Source organism: Amblyraja radiata, chromosome 9 (genome assembly GCF_010909765.2).
Source record: "Amblyraja radiata isolate CabotCenter1 chromosome 9, sAmbRad1.1.pri, whole genome shotgun sequence".
NCBI classification, from domain to species: domain Eukaryota; kingdom Metazoa; phylum Chordata; class Chondrichthyes; order Rajiformes; family Rajidae; genus Amblyraja; species Amblyraja radiata.
The window spans coordinates 58,049,404-58,074,272 of NC_045964.1; the positions used below are offsets into that span (position 1 = coordinate 58,049,404).

A 24,869-nucleotide genomic window follows, 5' to 3' on the forward strand; every position below is an offset into this window, starting at 1 on the left:
AGAAGCACTCAACGCTGCACGATGCCAGGCCTATGGCTCTTCAAACTTACAGTGCTATCTTTTTTTTTATTTCTTTTTTTTAAATTTTTTTTTATTAGAAGTACGGTAAATTACAATAACACACAGCACATATATCTTAATACATTTTTTGTACCGCTTCATTATTTTTTTTTAAAGCTTTAAGAAAAAGATAGAAGTAAGGAAAGTAAAGAAGGTGCGCAAGAGTTGTGAAGTGCAAGAGAGTGTTGGGAAAAGAAAGCCCCTTAGAAAAGAAGTTAGAGAAGGAAGTAAAGTAAGAAAGTAGACCCTAGAAAAGAAAGAAAAAGAAAGTAAGGACAATCGCTCTATTATAACATTAAACTCCGCAGAAAGACTACCAACCAAGTCTGTTTTTATTGTTTTACCTCCCAATGCCAGGTCCTGATACCATTTATTTATTTATTTATTTTTTAAATTACTATTGCACCTCAATGAAGACAAAGGCGGAATCAGCTAACTTAATATCGTACTTATATAATATCATTTTAAACAAAGAAATACCCACAACAGATGGAATTAGAAGAGACTGGGAACAAGAATTAGCTATAAAAATTTCAAAAGAGAGCTGGGATAATCATTTACTACAGGTGCATAAATGCTCGATCAATGTACGACATACGCTTATCCAATTCAAAACATTACATAGACTATATTATTCAAAAACTAAATTAAATAAAATCTTTCCTAATGTTTCACCAATCTGTGATAAATGTCTGTGTCAAGAAGCTATCATAGCGCACTCTTTTGTTTTTTGTACAAAAATCCAAAAATTCTGGCATGGAATATTTGATATTTTTTCAAAATTAATTAAAATAAAACTGGTACCAAAACCAGAATGGATCATTTTTGGGATATCGGAAGGTATCCCTGAATTAAACGTGTATCAGAAGAATTTACTCAATTACGGGCTAATAATGGGAAAAAAGCTCATACTTAAATTCTGGAAAAATGCGCCCACACCAACAATAAAAATGTGGACATCAAATATGTTTGAAACATTACATCTGGAAGAGATGAGATTCCTCTTAGCACGTAAAGCAAACCAATTCCAAAAGACGTGGTCTACGTTTATGGACCTATTACAAGCATTACAGTGCTATCTTAAACACCACTACTAATGTAACACCTATCTCCATACGGATAGCTACTTGACTAAAGAAAGATAGGAGTTTCAATAAGAGAAAATATACACAATAAACCAAGAACAATGAGTTACAAACCGGAAATGGATAGATGGAATAGATCGGGTAGACGCACTTGCTGAGTCTCTTGCCTGGAGTAGGGATATTGAGAACCAAAGGACATAGGTTTAAAAAAAAATAGGGGCGCCGTCCTGTATGGCTGCCTGTCCTGCAGCTGTCCGTCTTTTCACTTATTTGTTTTAACTTTTAGTACGTTAAAAATGTGTTGTTGGGGGTCTAGTCTTTTTATGTGGGGGGGGGGAGGGGGAAACTGCTTTTCTCAGTCCCTACCTGGCGGAGAGGCGGTTTTCCTCTGAGCCGCATCTTCGCCCCATCCTCGTGACCTACCATCAGAACTGGAGCGGCGTTTCCTGAGGGGACGGTCCAGAACCGCGGCTTCGGCGGCGGCAGAGCGCTGGAACACCTTCACGGAGCGGAGCTCAGGACTGCTGAGTCCGCCGATGGAACATCGCAGAGCTGCGAGTCTGTGGAGCGGCCAGCTGCGGGCGGCGGCGCTGAACTTTACAAAGGGAGCCTGGGATCTCTCACCGAGACCGCAAGTGTTGGAGCTCCGTCACGCGCGGCCTGTTGGCTTCGGGAGCCGCGGTCTCCGGTAAGGAATTGGCCGTTCCAGGTATCCCAAGCCGCTGAGAGGGTTCTCCCGACGCCGGAGCACCATCGCTTGGCGAGAGGGCCTAAAACATCGGGCCCCGTAACGGCGACGGCGGAGGCCTCAATAGGCCCGACCATGGGTGGACAAGTGGAAGAGGACTGGACTTTGTGCCTTCCACCATTGTGGGGGGATGTTTTTTTGTTTTAATGTTAAATTTCTTCTTTAATGTTATGTTGTATTTTTATTAGTGTGCTGCAAGGACATCTGAATTTCCCTGAAAATGGGATTAATAAAGTATTTATCTATCTTATCTATCTATCTATCTATCCTTGACAACACTCTGGACTTCCTTCTGCTCACTGAAACCTGGCAACAACCCAATGTCTTCTTCTCCCTCAATCAAGCATCCCCACCTGGATTTAATTACATTTCCAAACCCCGCCCCTCCCACCATGGAGGTGGCCTCGCTGTTATTTTCAACCAGAACGTTCGGATCACTGAACTCACCCTCTCCCCAGTAGCATCATTTGAATTCCTCGCCTTCAAAGCCCTTTCCTCCATGACAGTCATCCTCATTTACCGGCCACCTAAACCAAACCCCTCCTTCCTATCTGACTTCACTGAACTCCTCACACTTGCCTCATCCCTCTCCCCACGTCTGCTGCTACTTGGTGACTTAAATATTCACATGGACTCCCCCACCTGCAAGCTCGCATCTGAATTTGCCTTTTTACTTGACAACTTCTCTTTCACTCAGCACGTCACCTTTCCCACCCATGACAAAGGTCACATCCTTGACCTGGTCTGCTCCACAAATCAACCGGTACTCGACCTCCATCCATGCCTCTTCCCCTTCTCTGATCATAAGCTTATACGGTTCACCATCCCTTCTCCGACACCTCGCCCCCGTTTCCTCCGAGAAATCACCTTCCGTAATCTAAAATCCATCGATCCCCACCATCTCTCTGACCTGCTCTCCACCACTCTCCCCCTGGACTCAACCCATATCTCACCTGATGATCTCACAAACCATCTCAACTCCACCTTGTCTACCTCCCTTAACACTATGGCCCCCCTCAAAACAAGAACCGTAACTTTTAACACATCTTCACCCTGGTACACACCTGCACTTCGTAAACTGAAACAGACTGGTCGCCGACTTGAACGACTCACAAAGAAATCATCTCTCACAGTCCACCATGAAGCTTACAAACTCCACCTCACTGCCTAAAAAGAGGCCCTCATTGCTGCAAAATCTGCCTACCTCTCCTCCATATTCACCGACCCCTGCCTAAACCACAGAACCCTCTTCTCCACAGTGGGCAACCTCCTCAAGCCTCAAGCCAACACTCTCCCTACCTCTAATCCGGATCTCTGCAACTTATTCCTCCACTTTTACGCTGATAAAATCAGCACCATCTATCTTTATCCGATGTACCCGACTCCCCAGCATCTACTCCACCACCTACCAAGGCCCCTCCTTTCAACATCTCCACTGACCTCCTTACCCCTCCTCCACACTGCTTCCTCTCCCAGTTTGACCTGGTCACCCCTACTGAAATCTCCAAACTCATCAGCTCTTCCAAACCCACTACCTGCTCCCTCGACCCTCTCCCCACTCCCCTGTTGAAGTCCTACCTCCCCGTTCTCTGCCCCTACCTCACTAATCTCTTCAACTCCTCATTGTCCCAAGGAATTGTCCCCTCCGCTTTCAAAACTGCTGCTGTTACACCAATCTTAAAGAAACCTGGTCTTAATCCCTCCTCTCTCATTAACTACCGCCCAATCTCAAACCTCCCCTTTCTTTCAAAAACCCTGGAGCGTATCGTTGCGTCGCAACTTCATTCCCACCTCCTTGCGTATAACCTACTTGAACCCCTCCAATCTGGCTTTCGCCCCCTCCATAGCACAGAAACTGCTCTCCTCAAAGTCCTCAACGACCTCCTCACCTCTGCTGACACTGGTTCCCTCAACATCCTCATCCTCCTCGACCTGAGTGCAGCCTTCGATACATTGAACCATAACATCCTGCTTACCAGACTTGGGGACCTTGGCATTGAAGGTTCTGCACTCAGCTGGCTCTGTTCCTACCTTTCCAACAGATCCCACTTCATCTCTCTCCATAACCACACCTCTGCTACAGCCACAGTCACTCAAGGCGTTCCCCAAGGCTCCGTGCTCGGCCCCCTCCTCTTCATCATCTACATCCTCCCCCTTGGTCAGATACTCCGCCACTTCAATCTGGACTTCCACTGTTACGCTGATGACACCCAGATTTACCTTGGGACCAAATCCCCCCACAACCCCCCCCCTCTCCCATATCAACTCCTGTTTGTCAGCTATAAAAACCTGGATGCAACATAATTTCCTCAAACTCAACAGCGATAAGACAGAATTCCTCCTCATAGGCTCCAAAGCCACACTCAGCAAAATCAATAACCCCACTCTCACCATCGACAGCACCACTGTCTCCCCATCTCCCCAGGCCCGCAACCTTGGCGTGATCTTTGATTCCACCCTCTCCCTTGAGCCTCACATCTGCCATGTCATTAAAACCTCCTTCTTTCATCTCCGCAACATCGCCAAACTCAGACCCTCTCTCACACCGCCCGCTGCTGAAAGACTCATCCATGCCTTCATCTCCTCCCGACTGGACTATTGCAACTCACTTCTCCTTGGCATCAGCTCCACCTACATCAACCGACTCCAACTGGTCCAGAACGCAGCCGCCCGACTCATCACCCACACCAAATCCTGGCATCACATCACTCCAGTCCTCAAACAACTTCACTGGCTTCCCATCTCCCACTGGATCACCTACAAAATCCTGGTCCTCACCTACAAAGCCCTCCACCATCTGGCCCCCCCATATCTCACTGACCTCCTCTCCCCCTACCAACCCTCACGGTCCCTCAGATCCACATCAGCCGGTCTCCTCTCCATCCACAAGTCCAACCTCCGCAGTTTTGGGGACAGAGCCTTCTCCAGGGCAGCTCCCAGGCTCTGGAACTCCCTCCCCCAACTGATCCGCAATTCCGTGTCCTTCACCATCTTCCAGTCCCGCCTCAAGACCCATCTCTTCACCTCTGCCTATCCTTAGCCCCACGCTTGAATTGCCTCATATTGTGTTTTGAATTGAATTCTGTCTTTAATTTGTGTACTACAATACAATACAATACAATTTTATTGTCATTTGAGACTCAGCGAGGCTCAAACGAAATTCTGTTTCCACAGCCATACAAACAAAGACGATTCCTAGACATACACACAATTTAGTTCACACAAACATCCATCACAGTGAACCCACTGTGATGGAAGGCAAAGTCTTTTCTCTCCCCTGTTCTCCATGTCTCTCCCGATGTCCAAGCCCCAGGCGGGCGATGATAAGTCCCACGGCCATTTTAGGCCGTGCCGGGCGATTTACGGCCCCGCTCCCGGTCTAAAAGTCTCGAAGTTGGAGCCCCCGGCGGGCGCTGGTATGTCCCACGGCCATGAAGCCGTGCCGGGCGATGTATGACCCCGCTCCGGGTCGTTCCAACCCCGCGACACGGGCTGGAGAAGTCGCGTTGCGGGAGCTCCGGGAAGCGGTCTCTCTCTCCCCCCGGACCCGCGAGCTCCCGATGTCCCGGTCCACCGGACCTGCAGCTGCGTTGCTGGAGCCTCCGAGCCCGAGGAGTCGAGTCGCAGCAGCGAGTCATCACCGCTCTCCACGTTCCGAGGCTGGCCAGCCCCACGATGGTGAGTAGTCCGCAGACCGCAGTCTCCCGAGCCCCCGGGTCGTTCAGGTTGAAGGCCGCTCCACGGTGCTAGGCCCCAACGACAACGGAGACCCGACAGGGAAAAGGTCGGGTCTCCCAGACAGGGAAGAGATTTAAACAGTTTCTCCCTGCCCCGTCCCCCACATATACGCATTTAAAACCAGTATTAAAAAACGCCAAACACTACATTTAACTAGACAAAAAAAAAAAAACAGACAGACAGGCTGTAGGGGCCGCTGCAACGGGTGAGTCGCGCCACCAACTTGGTCATGTCTCTACTATTTATTTCATTCCGCTTACATGTTTTTCCTCTACTTGCTAAATTTTTGTAAGGTGTCCTCGAGACTCTTGAAAGGCGCCCATAAATAAAATTTATTATTATTATTATTATCTTAAGGTGATGGGGGAAAGATTTAATATGAACCTGAGGGGCAACTTTTTCACTCAAAGGTTAGTGGGCATATGGAACGAGCTGCTGGAGGAGATGGTTGAGGCAGGGACTATCGCAACATTTAAGAAACATTTCAACAGGTACATGTATAGGACAGGTTTAGGGGGATATGGGCCAAATGCAGGCAGGTGGGACTAGTGTAGATGGGACATGTTGGTCGGTGTGGGCAAGTTGGGCCGAAGGGTCTGTTCCATACTGTATGACTCTAGAAACAAGGGAATGCAGATGCTGGCTTACAAACTATAAAAAGACACAAAGTGCTGGAGTTACTCAGCGGGTCAGGCAGAATCTCTGGAGAACATGGATAGGTAAAGTTTCATGTCGGCACAATCAGTCTGAACAAGGGTCGCGACCCAAAACATCACCTATCCATGTTCTCCCGGAATGCTTCCTGACCCGCTGAGTTCCTCCAGCACTCTGTGTCCTTTTTATAGATGCAGCTGGGCAGGATTTGCACAAACAAGCTGAAAAGAATGAAGATATGTCAACTTTTCCTAGCTGTTAGGCCCCAGGTTAATATTCCAGCTGCTCAGAGCTGGGCTCCACTGGGAATGCCGCTGTTGCTGGTCGGCCTCCGGCTCAGGGAGAGCAGCTTGCCACGTCAACCCACTCACACAACAAGAGTTTTATGTTCCCCATTGGACACGGAGTAAGTCTTGTATATTTTTTCCACGTTCCAGATGACTTTTTCAGGAAAAGATTTTCACTTCACAAAAAGGCATCGCAAACATGACCTTTCCTCGTGACGAAAGTTTCCGTGGGAGAAATTATTCATTGCAATAGAAGGGCCTTTCAACCCCTTGAAAGATACAGCACGGAAACAGGCCCTTCAGCCCACCCAGTCCATGCCGAACGTCGATCACCCGTCCACGTCATCCCACTTTCTCATCCATTCGCTTACTTCACTGCCTGCTGTACCTGCATGCTTACTTTCATAGACTGATGTACAAGGACCCCCAGATCCCGTTGTAATTCCCCTTTTCCCAACTTGACGCCATTTAGATAGTAGTCTGCCTTCCTGTTTTTGCTACCAAAGTGGATAACCTCACATTTATCCGCTTTAAACTTCATCTGCCATGCATCTGCCCACTTTCCAACCTGTCCAAGTCACCCTACATTCTCAAAGCATCCTCCTCACAGTTCACACTACCACCCAGCTTTGTGTCATCTGCAAATTTGCTAATGTTACTTTGAATCCCTCATCCAAATCATTGATGTATATTGTAAATAGCTGCGGCCCCAGCACCGAGCCTTGCGGTACCCCACTAGTCACTGCCTGCCATTCTGAAAGGGACCCGTTAATCCCTACTCTTTGTTTCCTGTCTGGGATAGTCCAATCAGGGATAGTCCAAAGAGATAGACAGTAGTCCAGCACTGCTCTCTGGTTGTGGTGAGATGGTTCAGTTGCCTGATAACAGCAGGGAAGAAACTCCCCCTGAATCTGGAGGTGTGCGTTTTCAGACCCCTATGCCTGTTGCCCAATTGGAGAGGGGAGAAGAGGGAGTGACCAGGGTGCGACTAGACCTTGAGTGAATCCACCCCACCACCTTTATGGGTTTGTGTAGGAAGGAACTGCCTTTAAACCGAAGATAGATACAAAAAGCTGGAGTAACTCAGTGGGACAGGCAGCATCTTTGGAGAAAAGGAATAGCTGACGTTTCAGGTCGAGACCCTTCTTCAGACTTTATGGGTTTACCTGTCAGACTTATTCAATAAGAGTAGCTGGTCAGCTCCTGGTCCCGTTTGGAAACACTGTTCATTTTAGTTTAGTCTATTGTCACGTGTACAGCTGAAGAGGTACAAGAAAATACTTTTTTGTTGCCCGCTTCTCAGTCAGCGAAAAGACTACATGATTACAATCGAGCCGCCCACAGTGTACACATACACTGTGGGTGGCTCGAATAACGTTTCGTGCAAGATAAAGTCCAGTAAAGTCTGATCAAAGATAATCCGAGCGTCTCCAAAGAGGCTCTCCAGAGAGACTGCCTGAGTTACTCCAGCATTTTGTGTGTACCTTCGATCTAAACCAGCATCTGCAGTTCTTTCCTACACAGTTCAGTGACAGTCTAGTTTATTGTCACGTGTACCGAGGTACAGTGAAAAGCTTTTGTTGCGGCTTAACCAGTCAGCGGAAAGACAACACACGATTACAATTGAGCCATTTACAGTGTATAGATACATGATAAGGGAATGACGGTTAGTGCAAGATAAAGTCCAGTAAAGTCCGATCAAAGATAGCCCAAGCATCTCCATAGAGGTAGATAGTAGCTCAGGACCGCTCTCTAGCTGGTGAGAATAGGATGGTTCAGTCACCTGATAACAGCTGGAAAGAAACTGTCCCTTAATCTGGAGGTGTGCGTTTTCATACTTCTATACCTCTTGCCTGCTGGGGGGCATGATGGCCACAAGGATGAGTGTCTGTGGTTTTAAGTATGATTCGGAGGCACTTGGCAGCATCTTATTTTCCTGAAGAATAAATTTGTAGCTGGAACTGGTTAAAGGACTAGGGTGGGGGAAGGGTCATGAGGGGAGGGGAGTGTTTGTAGAAGTCGCTTCAAATGAGAGAATTCAGTGTACATACCGCTGGGGTGTAAGCTGCCCAAGCGAAATATGAGGTGCTGTTCCTCCAATTCCTCATTTGTAATGATTTGCATTTAAATGCTTTTGGCAGTGTGGGTTCTCTTGGTTCACATTTCCCTTGGAGAAGAAACATCTCCTCACATTAGTCTCAGATCGCTTTGCCCAACACCGCCGCTTGGTTCACACTAACCAACCTGAGCTCAGCACTTCAACCCCCCCCCCCATTCCGAATCCGACGTTTCTGTCCTGGACCTCCTCCATGGCCAGTGTGAGTCACACCGTAAATTGGAGGAGCAGCACCTCATATTTCGCTTGGGTAGTTTACACCCCAGTGGTATGAACATTGACGTCTCCAATTTCAGGTAGACCTTGCTTTCTCCCTCTTTCCCCTCCCCTTCCCAGCTCTTCCACAGCCCACTGCCTCCGCTTCTTCCTTTATTCTTCCCCCCCCCCCCCAACATCAGTCTGAAGAAGGGTTTTGACCCGAAATGTCGCCTATTTCCTTCGCTCCATAGATGCTGCCTCACCCGCTGAGTTTCTCCAGCATTTTTGTCTACTTTAGTTTCAGATGAGGTTGGTTCAGGAACCTGATGGTCCAGGAACCTTGGGATGCTTCTGTGCATTTCGCAAAGTGCCTCAATATTTTGCGATTAAATCTCTAAAGTCTAACAGTTGGAGCAATAAGGATCGTGCAACTTGTTGGTAAATAGTCTCAATGCCTGTCACGGTAATAAGATAACACTGAATATACATCGGCTGGCTTTCACAATGTTTTTTTCAGTCAATACTGAAATCAGTTGCCTTGCTAACAAGCTGCAGATGCATTTAAAGGATTGTTTTCTTACCGATGGGCATCTGCAAAATTATGTAGAGCTGCATGTTGACAGGCAACGTGGAATGTACACCTCCACGGAGGCGGCCGGACACCACCCGGCGGCGTCAACGGAGAGGTCGGCGCGGCGGTCAATGAAGGCACCGACCGACGAGGACGGCTCACGTGGGAGTGAGGGCGCCCGCTGCCGAGGGAACGAACAATGGAGGATCCTGCGTGGGGGGGCACCGTAAGAGGGGGGGAAAGGGTGAAGAACAAAGGGGGAACTGGCGCGGGGGGCATTTGTAACTTTGTAAGCACCCTTTATGGGTGACTGTTTGCTTACCGTAGCAAGGTAGTCAAGCAAAGAATTTCACTGTGATTTGTCACATGTAACAATAATGTTATCTGTCTGTCTGCCTGTCTCTGTCTGTCTGACTGTCTGTCTGTCTGCATGTATGTCTGTCTGACTGTTGGTCTCTGTCTGTCTGACTATCTGTCACTGACTGTGTCTGTCTCTGTCTGTCTGACTGTCTGTCTGTCTGTCCCTGTCTGTCTCTGTCTGTCTGTCTGTCCATCTATCTATCTATCTCCCAGCTGTTATCAGGCAACTGAACCATCCTAACACCAACTAGGTCCTGACAGGCCCTTCGGCTTACCGAGTCCGCATTGACCAGCGATCCCCGCACATTAACACTATCCTACACACACTAGGTACAATTTACATTTATACTGAGTTAATTGACCTACAAACCTGTCTTTGGAGTTTTGGGGGGAAAACAAAGATCTCGGAGAAAACCCACGCAGGTCACGGGGAGAACGTACAAACTCCGCCCAGACAGCGCCCGTAGACGGGATCGAACCCGGGCCTCCGGTGCTGTGAGCGCTGTAAGGCAGCAACTCTGCCGCTGCGCCACCGTGCCGCCCAATGATGGCGCATCACTGCAGAGTTTCTCCATGACAGAGATCAGTCTCACTCACACAGCAGTCTCTCCGTACAAGCCTCCACATTGTAATATTTGGCTGGAGCTTTCGAGTAAAGAACACACTGAAACCATGAGCCACTTTTCATTTCTCAGTTTGATCATAATATTGACATTCATCTTCCTAAATGGTAGGCTCTGTTAACTCAATGGAGAAATTGCACGTTACAGAAATGTAAATGTTTGTACAGGGCCACTCTAATACTCCATTTACAATACAATGGTAATATTTTGTTCTCGCTGTGAATATGATGAATTCTCAAGACTGCACGTCCAAGATTGAATCTGTGTTCTGACTGGTAACATTATAAGACACAGAGCGCTGGAGTAACTCAGCGGGTCAGGCAGCATCCTTGGAGATCATGAATAGGTTTCGGGTAGGGACCCTTCTTCAGACTGATTAGTTTAGTCATAGAGTGACACAGTGTGGAAACAGGCCCTTCAGCCCACCTTGCCCACACCGGCCGACATGTCCCAGCTACACTAGTCCCACCTGCCTCATATCCCTCCAAACCTGTCCTATCCATGTACCTTGTCTAACTGTTTCTTAAACGTTGGGATAGTCCCTGCCTCAACTAACTCATCTGGCAGCTTGTTCCATACACCCACCACCCTTTGAGTGAAAAAGTTACCACTCAGATTCCTAATAAATCTTTTCCCCATCACCTTGAACCTATGTCCTCTGGTCCTCAATTCCCCTACTCTGGCCAAAAGACTCTGTGCATCTACCCGATCTATTCCTCTCATGATTTTATTCACCTCCATAAGATCACCCCCTCATCCTCCTGGGCTCCATGGAATAAAGACCCAGCCTACTCAACCTCTCCCTATAGCTCACACCCTCTAGTCCTGGCAACATCCTCGTAAATCTTCTCTGAACCCTTTCAAGCTTGACAATGTCTTTCCTCTAACATTGTGCCCAGAACTGAACACAATATTCGAAATACGGTCTCAGCAACGTCTTAGACAACTGCAACATGACCTCCCAACTCTATGTTTAAGAAAGAACTGCAGATGCTGGAAAAATCAAAGGTAGACAAAAATGCTGGTGAAACTCAGCGGGTGAGGCATCATCTATGGTGCGAAAGAATAGGTGACATTTCGAGTCGAGACCCTTCTTCAGACTTCCAAACTTCTATACTCTGTACTCTGACTGATGAAGGCCAAAGTGCCAAAAGCCTTTTTGACCACATTGTTTAATTTAGTTTAGTTTAATGTGGAGATACAGTGTGGAAACAGGTTTCCAGCCTGCCGACTCCACGCCAGCCAACGATCCCCCATTCACTAGTTTGATTCTCCACACTAGGGACAATTTACATAAAGCGCCTGTCCCACTTGCATGCGATTGCATGCGTCTGGCGCGACCAAACGTGGTCGCTTGAGGCGTACGGGCTGCACGGGGCCGGTCCCACTTCCAAGCGCGGAGGCGTATGGAGTTGTGCGGGGCTGGTGCCGACATCGCGCGGGGCTACGAAAATCACGCACTGTCTGAAAACTCCGCGCGTCAACGGCCTGTCGGCCTGCAGGCACATTGAGGGCGTACGCAACGTCTTGACGGCGTACGCAGTGTCTTGATGACATAGGCCTAGCGCGTGGCGTTGAACGATGACGTCACCGCCGGGCGTGCCGTTGAGCGATGACGTCACCGCCCGACGCCGTGCGACATCCAAATAGAGTCGGCCTGCCCAGCTGATTGGTGAGTATGACGTAAATTACGTCACGAGCGAACTTAGCGCGTACTTACCGCGAACTTAGCGCGTACTTACCGCGAACTTAGCGCGTACTTACCGCGAACTCCGCTTCCGTTTGGTCGCGCCAAACACATACAGTCACATGCAAGTGGGACAGGCCCTTAAGTCAATTATCCTATAGACTTGCACATCTTTGGGATCTGGGTGGAGACCGGAGCTCCCGGAGAAAACCCACACGGTCACTGGGAGAATGAGCAAACTCTGTACGGAAAATCGAAGGTAGACAAAAATATGGAGAAACTCAGCGGGCGAGGCAGCATCTATGGAGCGAAGGAAAAACGCGACGTTTTGGGTCGAGACTGGTCTCGACCCGAAACGTCGCCTTTTTCCTTCGCTCCATAGATGCTACCTCATCCGCTGAGTTTCTGCAGCATTTTTGTCTCTACTGGATACTTTCAAGAGAGAGCTAGATAGGGCTCTTAAAGATAGAGGAGTCAGGCGATATTGGGAGAAGGCAGGTACAGGGTACTGATTGTGGATGATCTGTCATGATCACATTGAATGGCGGTGCTGGCTCGAAAGGGCCGAATGGCCTACTCTTGCACCTATTGTCTATTGTGCCAATTGTGTAGTCAGAGGAAGGAATATAAGTGGACGAGGAGGGGGGGGAGGAAGGAATGGGTGTGAGTCCGGGTGGGGCACAGGGAACGGGGAGGAAGTTGGCCATTCACTGCTGCGGCTGGAAGGATGGTGGTAGCTGGTTTAGTTGTCAGCAGGGATGTGGCTCGATGGCAGAATCTTTGGGGGGGAATGGACTGACGACGTTTCGTGCTGGTACCCTTCTTCAGATCCGAAACGTGGTGTGTCCATTCCCGCCGCAGATTCTGCCTGGCCCGCTGAGTTCCTCCAGCTCTCTGCTGTTTTAATCAAGATCTCTGTACATGCAGTGTCTTGTGTCTCCACATGGCTCTATACATCAAAGATCCTATAGCGGAGCAAGATAGATCACTCCTGCTAAATGCAATGGGCTGACGTGTAGTACGCAACGGAGCAGAACGTGGGCCTTTTTTGCATCCATTTCCGTAACCGGACCCGACCAGACTCGCAGTGTAATCAACATTGCGGAGGAACAGTTTGTGTTAATAAATTTAAATTCTGAAAATGAGAAGATTTTTACCAAATAACTTTAATTTTTACGAGGATGTTTCCGTAACCGGCTTCCGTCTCCGCACTAGTATCCTATGGGATCTTTGGTGCGGAGACGGAAGCCGGTTACGGAAATGGGGCCGAAAATTACCCATGAATCTGCCCATGGCCGTACTACATCTTTTTTGTCGAGTGGACTATCTTGCTCGCTATAGGATCTTTGCTATACATGGCTCTATACATGACTTAGCAATGACATTCCTTTCAGTAGACGCTGTCTAAAGGGAGCGCCCAACAAATACCTCTGAGCCTGTGCGTTTGCCCGAGGCTACAGTTAACATCTGCTTGCTTCTGTTTGCAACGAAGGCACAATAAGTAGATCAATTGTAAATAAAGACTCCCTTTCCACATGTTTAAGAAAGAACTGCAGATGCTGGAAAAATCGACGGTAGACAAAAATGCTGGAGAAACCCAGCGGGTGAGGCAGCATCTATGGAGCAAAGGAATAGATGACGTTTCGGGTCGAGACCCGAAACGTCACCTATTCCTTCGCTCCATAGATGCTGCCTCACCCGCTGGGTTTCTCCAAGCATTTTTGTCCACCTCCCCTTCCACACCACAAGGGTAGACGTTGCCATTACGTGGTGCTCAGGAGGCTGAGCGGTGATCGCTTTCTCCCCACCCCACCCCCACTCCAATATGTCTGAAGAAGAGTTCCAACCCGAAACATCATCTGTCCATTCCCTCCACCGATGCTGCCTGGCCCACTGAGTTTCTTCAGCACTTTGTGTTGCCCTCAAGATTCCAGCACCTGCAGTTCCTTGTTTCTTCATGTACAAATCTTCATTAAGGTATTCATACGTTCTAGGAGCAGAAATAGGCCATTTGGCCCATCAAGCGTACTCTGCCATTCAACCATTGCTGAACTATCTTCACCTCTCGACACAATTCTCCCGCCTTCTCCCTGTATCCCCTGACACCCTTAATAGGTGGGACAGGGCCATAACTAATCAAGAATCTGTCAATCTCCATCTTAAAAATATCAATTGACTTGGCCACCACAGCTATCTGTGCAATGAATTTCACAGATTCACCACCCTCTGACTAAAGAAATTCCTTCTCATCTTCCCTGTCCCACGGTACGAGTTCATTCCAAGAGCTCTCCCCAGTTTGCCCTGATTCGAACTCGGAGATTTACGGTAATGGCCGCTCGTCGGTACTCGGGGCTCTCATGGACATTTTTCAACATGTTGAAAAATCTTCTCGAGTCTTACCTGCCGTTAACGAGTTTTCCCGAGCACCTGCCGTTAGCGTTACGAGCCGCTAAGAGACGTCCCCGAGCTCCGACGTACCCGCTACGCTCATTCTCCGTGCTTACCACTAAATATGATTTTTTTTTTAACTCGGGAGAGCTCTTGGAATGAACTCGTACGGTGGGACAGGGCCATAACTAATCAAGAATCAGTCAATCTCTACCTTAAAAATATCCATTGACTTGGCCTCCACAGCAATAAATTTCACAGATTCACCACCCTCTGACTAAAGAAATTCCTTCTCATCTTCCTCAGGGTACATCCCTTTATTCTGAGGTAATGGTCTCTGGTCCTCGACTCTCCCACTAGTGGAAACATCCTCTCCACATTCACTCTAATCAGGCCTTTTATTATTCGTTATGTTTCAATGAGGTTCCCCCTCATTCTTCCAAACTCCAGTGAGTACAGGCCCAGTGTTGTCTACCGCTCATCGTTCGTTAACCCAATCATTCCTGGGATCATTCACTTAAATCTCCGCTAGACCCTCTCCAACACCAGCACATCCTTCCTCAGATACGGGCCCCAAAACTACTCACATTACTCTAATTAAATATCCCTATTAAAAGATGCACCATTTAATTGATAAATTTAAACAAATTGTTCGGACATAGAATTTGTGTTAATCAGCATAAGAAATGCCAGCAGGCAAGGTTCATATGGAGGCCGGTGGCATCTTCCACCTTCCAGCGGGTTAGAGCTGAGCTGATGTTTGACTGTTCTCCTCCTTGGTTCTCCTAAACCTTGATTCCCCTGAAGTACAAGCATCTGCTACAGCCTTCAAATATCATTCCTCGCCTCAAGAGACCATCTGTTGTCATTGCAACATGGCCAACAGGGCGGCACGGTGGCGCAGCGGTAGAGTTGCTGCCTCACAGCGCCAGAGACTCGGGTTCGATCCTGACTTCGGGTGCTTGTCTCTACGGAGTTTGTACGTTCTCCCCGTGATCTGCGTGGGTTTTCTCCGGGAAGCTCCGGTTTCCTCCAACATCCCAAAGACGTACAGGTCTGTAGGTTAATTGGCTTGGCAGAATTGTAAATTGTCCCTAGTGTGTGTGGGATAGTGATGGTTAGTGTGCGGGGATCGCTGGTCAGCACGGACTCGGTGGGCTGAAGGGCCTGTTTCCACGCTGTATCTCTAAATTTAAAAAAAAATTAAACGATAACTCTGTAAAGTCTTTGCGCTGTCGCAAGGGCACTGCTAACATATTAAATATTTAGTGCAAATATATTAACCTGATCCCCCTTCCAAAATCTGGCTTTGTTCTTCGAGCTACTGTGTTTTGTTGATCGGTAGTTAGTTTTAGTTTTAGAGATACAGTGTGGAAACAGGCCCTTTCGGCCAGCCGCGTCCACGCCGACCAGCGATCACCGATACACTAGTTCTATCCTACGCCCTAGAGGCAATGTACAGAAGCCAATTAACCTAAAAACCTGTACGTCTTTGGAGTGTGGGAGGAAACCAGAGCGCCTGGAGAAAACCCACGCGGTCACAGGGAGAACGTGCAAACGCCGTGCAGAGAGCACCCGAGGTCACGATCGAACCCGGGTCACTGGCGCTACCGCTGCGCCACCATGCCGACCAACTCTACCTGGAGTCTGAAGAAGGGTGTCGACCCGAAACGCCACCCATTCCTTCTCTCCAGAGATGTTGCCTGTCCCACTGAGTTACTCCAGCGTTTTGTGTCTATCTTCGGTTTAAACCAGCATCTGCAGTTCCTTCCTACACATTTTGTCTGCTGTGCTCATAGTTAGAATCAAACCTATTCCTGTTCATTTCTTCATTTAAAAAAAAAAATCTTGTTAATTTTTCTTAATTCCACAGAAACCTGACCAGGGGAGTTACTCGCTTTCGGGAAATCTTGAGAGCCGTGGAAACGAGGACCACGCAGAACTTGCGGATGGTGGGTGACCTGACGTGCTACGCAGTGGGAGGAGGGGGGAGTGGGGGTGCCGGTGTTTTGGGCTGGGTCGTGGCCATCCTTGCCGCTTCTCTGGATACTTTCAAGAGAGAGCTAGATAGGGCTCTTAAAGACAGCGGAGTCAGGGGATATGGGGAGAAGGCAGGAACGGGGTACTAATTGGGGATGATCAGCCATGATCAAATTGAATGGTGGTGCTGGCTCGAAGGGCCGAATGGCCTACTCCTGCACCTATTGTCTATTGTCTATAATATATTACAGTTCACTGGAAAAGTCGGAAATATATTTAAAAATTTAAACTCGGGAGTGCTCTTGAATTACCTCGTACAGTGGGACACTTTACTCTATCATTGTTAATAGGGTAGAGGGGGCAGGTGATATGAAACCATTGATGTTGTGTATGGATTAGCCAAAGAAAAGGCCACCAGCCTCCAAGGCCAGCAGCATAATCAAGGACGAGTCTCACCCCACTCACTCCCTCTCCTCCTATCCCCCCCATCAGGCAAGGGGTACAGAAGTGTGAAAAGGCACACCTCCAGATTCAGTGTTTAAGAAAGAACTGCAGATGCTGGAAAAATCGTAGGGCAGACAAAAATGCTGGAGAAACTCAGCGGGTGAGGCAGCATCTGTGGAGCGAAGGAATAGGTGACGTTTCGGGTCTTGACCCGAAACGTCACCTATTCCTTCACTCCGCAGATGCTGCCTCACCCTCTGAGTTTCTCCAGCATTTTTGTCTGCCTCCAGATCCAGCGACAGTTTCTTCCCGGCTGCTATCAGGCAACTGAACCATCCTATCACCAACTAGATTGCAGTCCTGACTTCCCATCCATCTCACTGGAGACCCTCAGACTGTCTTTACTGGACTTTATCTTGCACTAAACGTTATTCCCTGTATCCGGTATCTGTACACTGTGGACGGCTCGATTGTAATCACATATTGTCTTTCCGCAAGACTGGTTAGCATGCACGCAACAAAAGCTTTTCACTGTACCTCGGTAACTAAACTAAAAGGGATGAATGCGTGGTGTTTTAGCACAATGACGGCACAGTGCAGTTCTCCACCCACACCCTAAATATTCCTTAAGCCTGTCACTGAAACGCAATGTAGGAATGATGCTGCTCGCAGTCCAAGTGTTCATCTCCACAAGGTTGAAACAAATAACAATTATCAACGATGAGAAATTGCTGTAGTCATGTTCTTTGTCACCCATTGGGAAGCCTCTTGCTCGTTTTGTAAAGCATTATTAACTCAGCAGTGTCTCACAGGCTGTGCGTATTGACACTTCGTTAAATGGTCGCATTGAAAATTCAAGAATTCCCTTTATAGACAATAGGTGCAGGAGCCCTTCGAGCCAGCACCGCCATTCAACGTGATCATGGCTGATCATCCACAATCAGTACCCCGTTCCTGCCTTCTCCCCATATCCCCTGACTCCACTATCTTTAAGAGCCCTATCTAGCTCTCTCTTGAAAGTATCCAGAGAACCTGCCTCCACCGCCCTCTGAGGCAGAGAATTTCACAGACTCACAACTCTCTGTGAGAAAAAGTGTTTCCTCGTCTCCGTTCTAAATGGCTTACCCCTTATTCTTAAACTGTGGCCCCTGGTTCCGGACACCCCCAACATGTTTCCTGCCTCTAGCATGCCCAAGCCCTTAACAATCTTATATGATTCAATGAGATATCCTCTCATCCTTCTAAACTCCAGCTTTAGTTTAGAGATACAGCGTGGGCACCAACCCTTTGGCCCACCGAGCCCACGCCGACCAGCGATCACCCATTCATGCTAGTTCTATGTTATCCAATTTTCTGGCCCCTCCAATACAGGAAGGATGTGGAGGCTTTGGAGAGGCTGCAGTCTCCCACGGTTCCTCCTCACTCTTCCCCGGTTCCCCGTCACAGTCCCCACTCAACCCCCTGTCCCACTTAGGCGATTTTTTCCGGTTGTCGCCACATGGTGGCGCGGTGACGCCTGTATGGTCGTGAGTCGTCTCCTCAAGTAGCCTAAAGAGTCGTAACGTTTTTCTGGTCGCCGCTGGGTTTTGAATTGTTTGAAACTTTTCGGCGACTGTGTGCTTGACGTAGCTTGTCCTCCTGTTGAAGGTGCTGTCTGTCGTAGGTTGTCGCCAGGATGACCCAGGTTGTCACCAGGCGACGTAGGTTGTCGCCGAGTGCTGACTTTGGTGAATTCCATTGGCAGTTACCTACGTCAACCGGCGACAAGTGCCGGCGACTGAATTGCCTTCAGCTGTCTTCAGTTGTCGACAACAAGGTCGTTGCTTGTCGCGGGTGTCGTAGGTTGCTGTAGGTGTGGTCGTAGGTGGACATCCCAATTGGTCGTCGGTTGTCGGTAGCATGCCGTAGCTTGACATCGACCAGGTGGTAGGTTGTCGTAGACATTGTCCAGTCGCCGACATTTGCCGAAAAAATTGCCGAAGGCCCCTCACCTCTCCCCAGTTCCCCCTCACTCTCCCACAGTCTCTCCCCTCAAGGGGCTGTCCCACTAAAGGGCATGTCCCACTGCGGCGACCTAATCTGCGAGTTTAGAAGAGTTTCCCCTCGACTCAAACTCGCAGCATGGTCGACACGTGGTCCTAGGAGGTCCTATGAGGTCACTGGAACTCTCCTTCATGCTCGAGGGAAGTTCCCGCATACTCGCGGCCTCAGTTTGGTCAAGGAAAGTTTTTCAGCATGTTGAAAAATTTCATAGTCGCAGTAGGTCGCCAAAAATGTCAACATGTTGAGAATCCAACGGCGACTAGAACAAGGTGGGTGACTACTCATGACCATACAGGCTTCACCCCGCGACATGTTGCCAGGGTGTCGCCTGTATGGTCCTGAGTCGTCTCTTCAGTCGCCCAAAGAGTCGTAGCGTCTTTCTGGTCGCCGCTGGATTTCCCCCGACTCCCCCTTCCCCCCTCCCTCTCCCACAGTCCCCCCTCACTCTCCCATGGCCCTCCGCCAATATGTTCAATATCTTCAAGCCCTTTTAATTGTTTTTCGTGATCTAGTCCTTCTGAACCTTCTGAATTTTGTAGTCGGCAGGGCAGTACTCTGCATTTCGCCAACATGGACAATTTACCATTTTTATCAAGCCAATTAAACAAGCCAATTAACCTACAAACCTGTACGTCTTTGGAGTGTGGGAGGAAACCGAAGATCTCGGAGAAAACCCACGGGGAGAACGTACAAACTCCATACAGACAGCACCCGTAGTCGGGATCGAACCCGGGTCTCTGGTGCTGCATTTTGCTGTAAGGCAGCAACTCTACCGCTGTGCCACCGTGACTGCTTAGTCTGATCTCCCACCCTGCAGGACAGGAGCTTCCAAAGTTTCTATAAACACTCGGCATTCTAAGCTAGCCCAGGGTGAATCGATGGCAAGTAAAAGCCTTGTATCACTTGCAGTTTTCTTAAGCAATCTGATATTAGATATTTTGGCACAAGGTGCCTCCTGTGATGGGACGTGTGGGGGAACTGGAGGCTGAGTCATTGTCGCTGTCAGGAACCCTGTTTCCAGCAGTAGATGTGCAGTTAAATATACACGGTGTGGGTGTCTCACAGACAGAGCAGTCTTAATTATCAGCGCTCTGTGCTTTCATTTCTTTCCTCTCGGATCGATTTTTACACTCTTGATTCTTGCTCTGGCCCAGCTATTTAATTGCCCTGTAGTCAGGAGCTGTGTTTTTTTTACATTTTTTTTCAATCACAGATGTTGCTGGATTTACAAGCATCCTTTGTGCTCCAGCTCTGCGTTATAAACGTACCGAGATGTCTATCTTCTCACAGGGGGCGGTTGATGTGATAGGCACAGTGGCGCAGCGGTAGAGTTGCCGCCTCACAGCGCCAGAGACCCGGGTTTGATCCTGACTTTAGTCTTTGGAGATCCAGGCCCTTCGGCCCACCGAGTCCGCGCCGACCAGCGATCACCATCCCACCCACTAGGGACAATTTTACAATTTTACCAAACCCAATTAACCTACAAACCTGTACGTCTTTGGAGTGTGGGAGGAAACCGGAGCACCCGGAGAAAACCCACGCAGGTCACAGGGTGAACGTACAACCTCTGCACAGACAGCACCCGTAATCGGGATCGAACCTGGATCTCTGGCGCTGTGAGGCAGCAACTCTACCACTGCGCCGCCGTGCTGCCCTAAACCTAGTACCTTGAATACTTTTAGTTGAGGTAGTAAAAGGCGCAGCGGCACAGCGGGTAGAGACAGCACCTCACAGCACCAGACATGCAGGTTCGATCCTGACCTCGGGTGCAGTCTATGTGAAGTTTGCACGTTCTTCCACATCCCAAAGATGTGCGGGTTTTGGAGGTTAATTGGTCTGCGCGTGCAGGGAGCGGGTGAGAAAGTGGGATAACATCGAATTAGTGGGAGCGGGTGATTAATGGTCGGCATGGACTCGATGGGCCGAAGGGTCTGTAACTTCCATTCAATCAAAAATGGATTAGGACTGTCATCTGTCATCCTGTTGAGTTTCACTGTTTGTATTACTCATTATCACCTTCCCCACAGCCAACAATGGACCATTGTGGGCTCCATCTTTCCTTCATCATCATCGTATCTCTCGGTTCCCCCTGCCCTGACTCTCAGGCTGAAGAAGGGTCTCGGCCAAAAATGTCGCCTATTCCCTTTCTCCATAGATGCTGTCTGACCCGCTGAGTTACTCCAACTTTTTGTGTCTAAAAAATGAAAGTAATGAAAGTAAACATGCAGGTACAATAGGCAGTGAAGAAAGCGAATGGCATATTGGCCTTCAGTATAGGAGCAAAGAGGTCCTTCTGCAGTTGTACAGGGCCCTAGTGAGTTCACACCTGGAATATTGTGTGCAGTTTTGGTCTCCAAATTTGAGGAAGGACATTCTTGCTATTGAGGGAGTGCAGCGTAGGTTTACAAGTTTAATTCCCGGGATGGCAGGATCGTCATATGCTGAGAGAATGGAGTGACTGGGCTTGTACACTCTGGAATTTAGAAGGATGAGAGGTGTTTTATTGAAGCATATAAGAGTTTGGACACGCTAGAGGCAGGAAACATGTTCCCGATGTTGGGCGAGTCCAGAACCAGGGGGCCACAGTTTAAGAATAAGGGGTAAGTCATTTAGAACGGAGATGAGGAAACACTTTTTCACACAGAGAGTTGTGAGTCTGTGGAATTCTCTGCCTCAGAGGACAGGTTCTCTGGATTCTTTCAAGAGAGAGCTAGATAGGGCTCTTGAAGAAAGCGGAGTCAGGGGATATGGGGAGAAGGTAGGAACGGGATACTGATTGTGGATGATCAGCCATGATCACATTGAATGGCGGTGCTGGCTCAAAGGGCCGAATGGCCTACTCCTGCACCTATTGTCTATTGTCTAAAATGAATGCGTTTTGTATCCCGACCATGTTTTAGCGTGCGTGCGTTTAACTTGCAGACCATTGCCAGGCAGTTGGCTGAGATACTCTTGCGAGGGATGTGTGAGGAGAGTTACTGGAATCCTCTGCAAGATCCTCCCCAGCGTTCCATCCTGGACGAATCCTTCCACCCCGGCGGCTACACCAAGAACTACGCGCTCAGCCGGAGACCCAAAGTATACACAGGAGACAGGTAAATCCCTGGGGACCGTGGACAAGTGGATCACCCTTCCACCACTCGCCCCTGCTCCCCCATCTAACAGGAAGCTAACTTACGTAGCTAACTTACCTTAGCTTGTGGTTCACCAGCACCTCCTCCATCCTCATCTGTCAACTGCTCTACATCGGTGAGACCAAGCGCAGGCTTGGCGATCGCTTCGCCCAACACCTCCGCTCAGTTCGCGTTAACCGACCCGATCTCCCAGTGGCTCAGCACTTCAACTCCCCCTCCCATTCTGAATCCGACCTTTCTGTCCTGGGCCTCCTCCATGGCCAGTGTGAATCCCACCGCAAATTGGAGGAGCAGCACCTCATATTTCGCTTGGGCAGTTTACACCCCAGCGGTATGAACATGACTTCTCCAATTTCAGGTAGTCCTTGCTTTCTCCCTCCTTCCCCTCCCCTCCCAGTTCTCCCACAGCCCACTGTCTCCGCCTCTTCCTTTCTTCTTCCCTCCCCCCCCCCCCCCCCCCCCCCCCACCCCCACCAGTGTGAAGAAGGGTCTCGACCCGAAACATCACCTATTCCTTCTCTCCATAGATGCTGCCTCACCCGCTGAATTTCTCCAGCATTTTTGTCTACTTTAGCTTAAGGACTAGCATCTTCAATGATCATGAGAGACATAGATAAGATAAACAGTCAGAACCTTTTCCACAGGGTGGAAATGTCCAACAACAGAGGTGATAGCTACAAGCTGAGGAAGGAAAGTTTAATGGAGATAAACGGGGCACATTTTTTTACACTGCGGCTGGTGGGTGCCTGGATCGCGCTGCCACAGAGGGTGGTGGTGGAGGCAGATACGATAGTGGTGTTTAGGAGGCTTTTAGATAGGCACATGGATATGCAGTGAATGGAGGGATATGGATCATGTGCAGGCAGAGGAGATCAGTTCGGCTAGGCATCATGTTTGACACACATTGTGGGCCTGTTCCTGTGCTGTGTTCATGTGAGAAGGTGAAGATTAAATCCTCAAGCCCCTGTCCCACTGTACGAGGTATTTCAAGAGTTCTTCCGAGTTTTCCCCTGATTCGAACTCGGGGAATGTCCGTAAGCGGGTCCGTAGGAGTTTGTGGATGTCTCGTAGCGGCTCGTACGAGTAACGGCGGGTACTCTGGAAATTCGGTAAACTCGTGAAGTTTTTTCAACACTGTGAAAAATGTCCACGAGTAAAAAAAATACTCGTGATGAAAAAATGTTTTACTTTTTACTCGCACGAGTTGCTACGAGACATCCACGCACTCCTACGGACCCGCTACGGACATTCTCCGAGCTCGAATCAGGGGAAAACTCGGGAGAACTCTTGAATTACCTCGTACAATGGGACAGGCCCTTTACAGCCCATCCTTGCTTCACCTGGAACCCTTCAACATACATCCTCCGTCCCTCACCCTCCCTCCTTCCTTCCTCCCTCCCTCCCTCCCTCCCTCCCTCCCTCCCTCCCCCCCTCCCTTCCTCCCTGCCTCCCTCCCTCCCTGCCTCCCTTCCTCCCTCCCTCCCCCCCTCCCTTCCTCCCCCCCTCCCTCCCTCCCTGCCTCCCCCCCTCCCTCCCTCCCTCCCTCCCCCCCTCCCTTCCTCCCTCCCTCCCCCCCCTCCCTTCCCTCCCTCCCCTCCCTCCCTCCCTCCCCTCCCTCCCCCCCCTCCCTTCCTCCCTCCCTCCCCCCTCCCTTCCTCCCTCCCTCTCCCCTTCCTTCCTCCCTCCCTTCCTCCCCCCTCCCCCCCTCCTTCCTTCCTCCCTCCCTCCCATCCTTCCTTCCTTCTTCCCTCCCTTCCTCCCTCCCTCCCCCCTCCCTCCTCCCTCCCTCCCTGTCCCTCGCCCCCCTCCCTTCCTCCCTCCCTCCCCCCCCTCCCTTCCTCCCTCCCTTCCTCCCTCCCTCCCCCCTCCCCCCCCCCCCCCTCCCTTCCTCCCCCCCTCCCTTCCTCCCTCCCCTCCCCCCCTCCCTCCCTCCCTCCCTCCCCCCCCTTCCTTCCTCCCTCCCTTCCTGCCTTCCTCCCTCCCTTCCTGCCTTCCTCCCTCCCTCCCACCCTTCCTCCCTCCCTTCCAGCCCCCCTGCCTGCCGCCCTGCCTCCCTCCCTTCCTCCCTGCGTCCCCCCCTCCCTTCCTCCCTTCCCTCCCTCCCCCCCTCCCCTCCCTCCTTCCCCTCCCTTCCTTCCTCCCTTCCTTCCTCCCTTCTTTCCTCTCTCCCTCCCTCCCTCCCTCCATCCCTCCCTCCCTCCCTTCCTTCCTCCCTCGGTAATGTTGGGATGATGATGATGATCATTTATTATCCATGTGCCTATGAACCCAGGAGCAGTGAAATTCTTTGTTTTGCATACAATCCAGTAACGACGTACGATACATCAGCACAATCACAGTTAAGGACAAGGATGCAACGATCGTCGGGTACTAGTGGGCCTCACGGAGACAGTACACATATAGTCACCATGTACCAGGCGCCAACATGCTGAGACTGCTGGACATAGAGCATTGAACAGTACAGCACAGGAACAGGCCCTTCAGCCTACAATGTCCGTGCCAAACATGAGGCCAAAATGCTGGAGTAACTCAGCGGGACAAGCAGCATCAGTCTGAAGGGTCTCAACCCAAAACATCACCCATTCCTTCTCTCCAGAGATGCTACTTGTCCAAGCTGAGTTACTCCAGCAATTTGTGTCTATCTTCGGTTTAAACCAGCATCTGCAGTTCCTTCATACCAACTAATCTCCTCTGCCTGCACGTGATCCGTATCCCTCCGTGCCCTGCATATTTGTGTACCTGTCTAAAAACCT

At 49.6% G+C, this 24,869-nt stretch overlaps 1 protein-coding gene and 1 long non-coding RNA gene across 2 annotated transcripts in view; one reads left to right on the top strand and one right to left on the bottom strand.

Moving 5' to 3' along the window:
- Window positions 1-24,869, top strand: part of ttc7b (tetratricopeptide repeat domain 7B) — a 300,474-nt gene that overhangs the window by 88,180 nt on the left and 187,425 nt on the right. Inside the window, exons 6-7 of the mRNA XM_033027545.1 lie at window positions 16,389-16,467; window positions 21,905-22,077. Of these exons, the coding sequence (XP_032883436.1) occupies window positions 16,389-16,467; window positions 21,905-22,077 (252 nt within the window). The remainder of the gene's footprint in view (window positions 1-16,388; window positions 16,468-21,904; window positions 22,078-24,869) is intronic.
- On the bottom strand, window positions 11,280-11,604 carry LOC116977180. Its single transcript, XR_004413140.1, has 2 exons — window positions 11,550-11,604; window positions 11,280-11,405 (listed from the first exon to the last, which is right to left on the bottom strand). It is a non-coding gene; the product is annotated as an uncharacterized LOC116977180 (long non-coding RNA).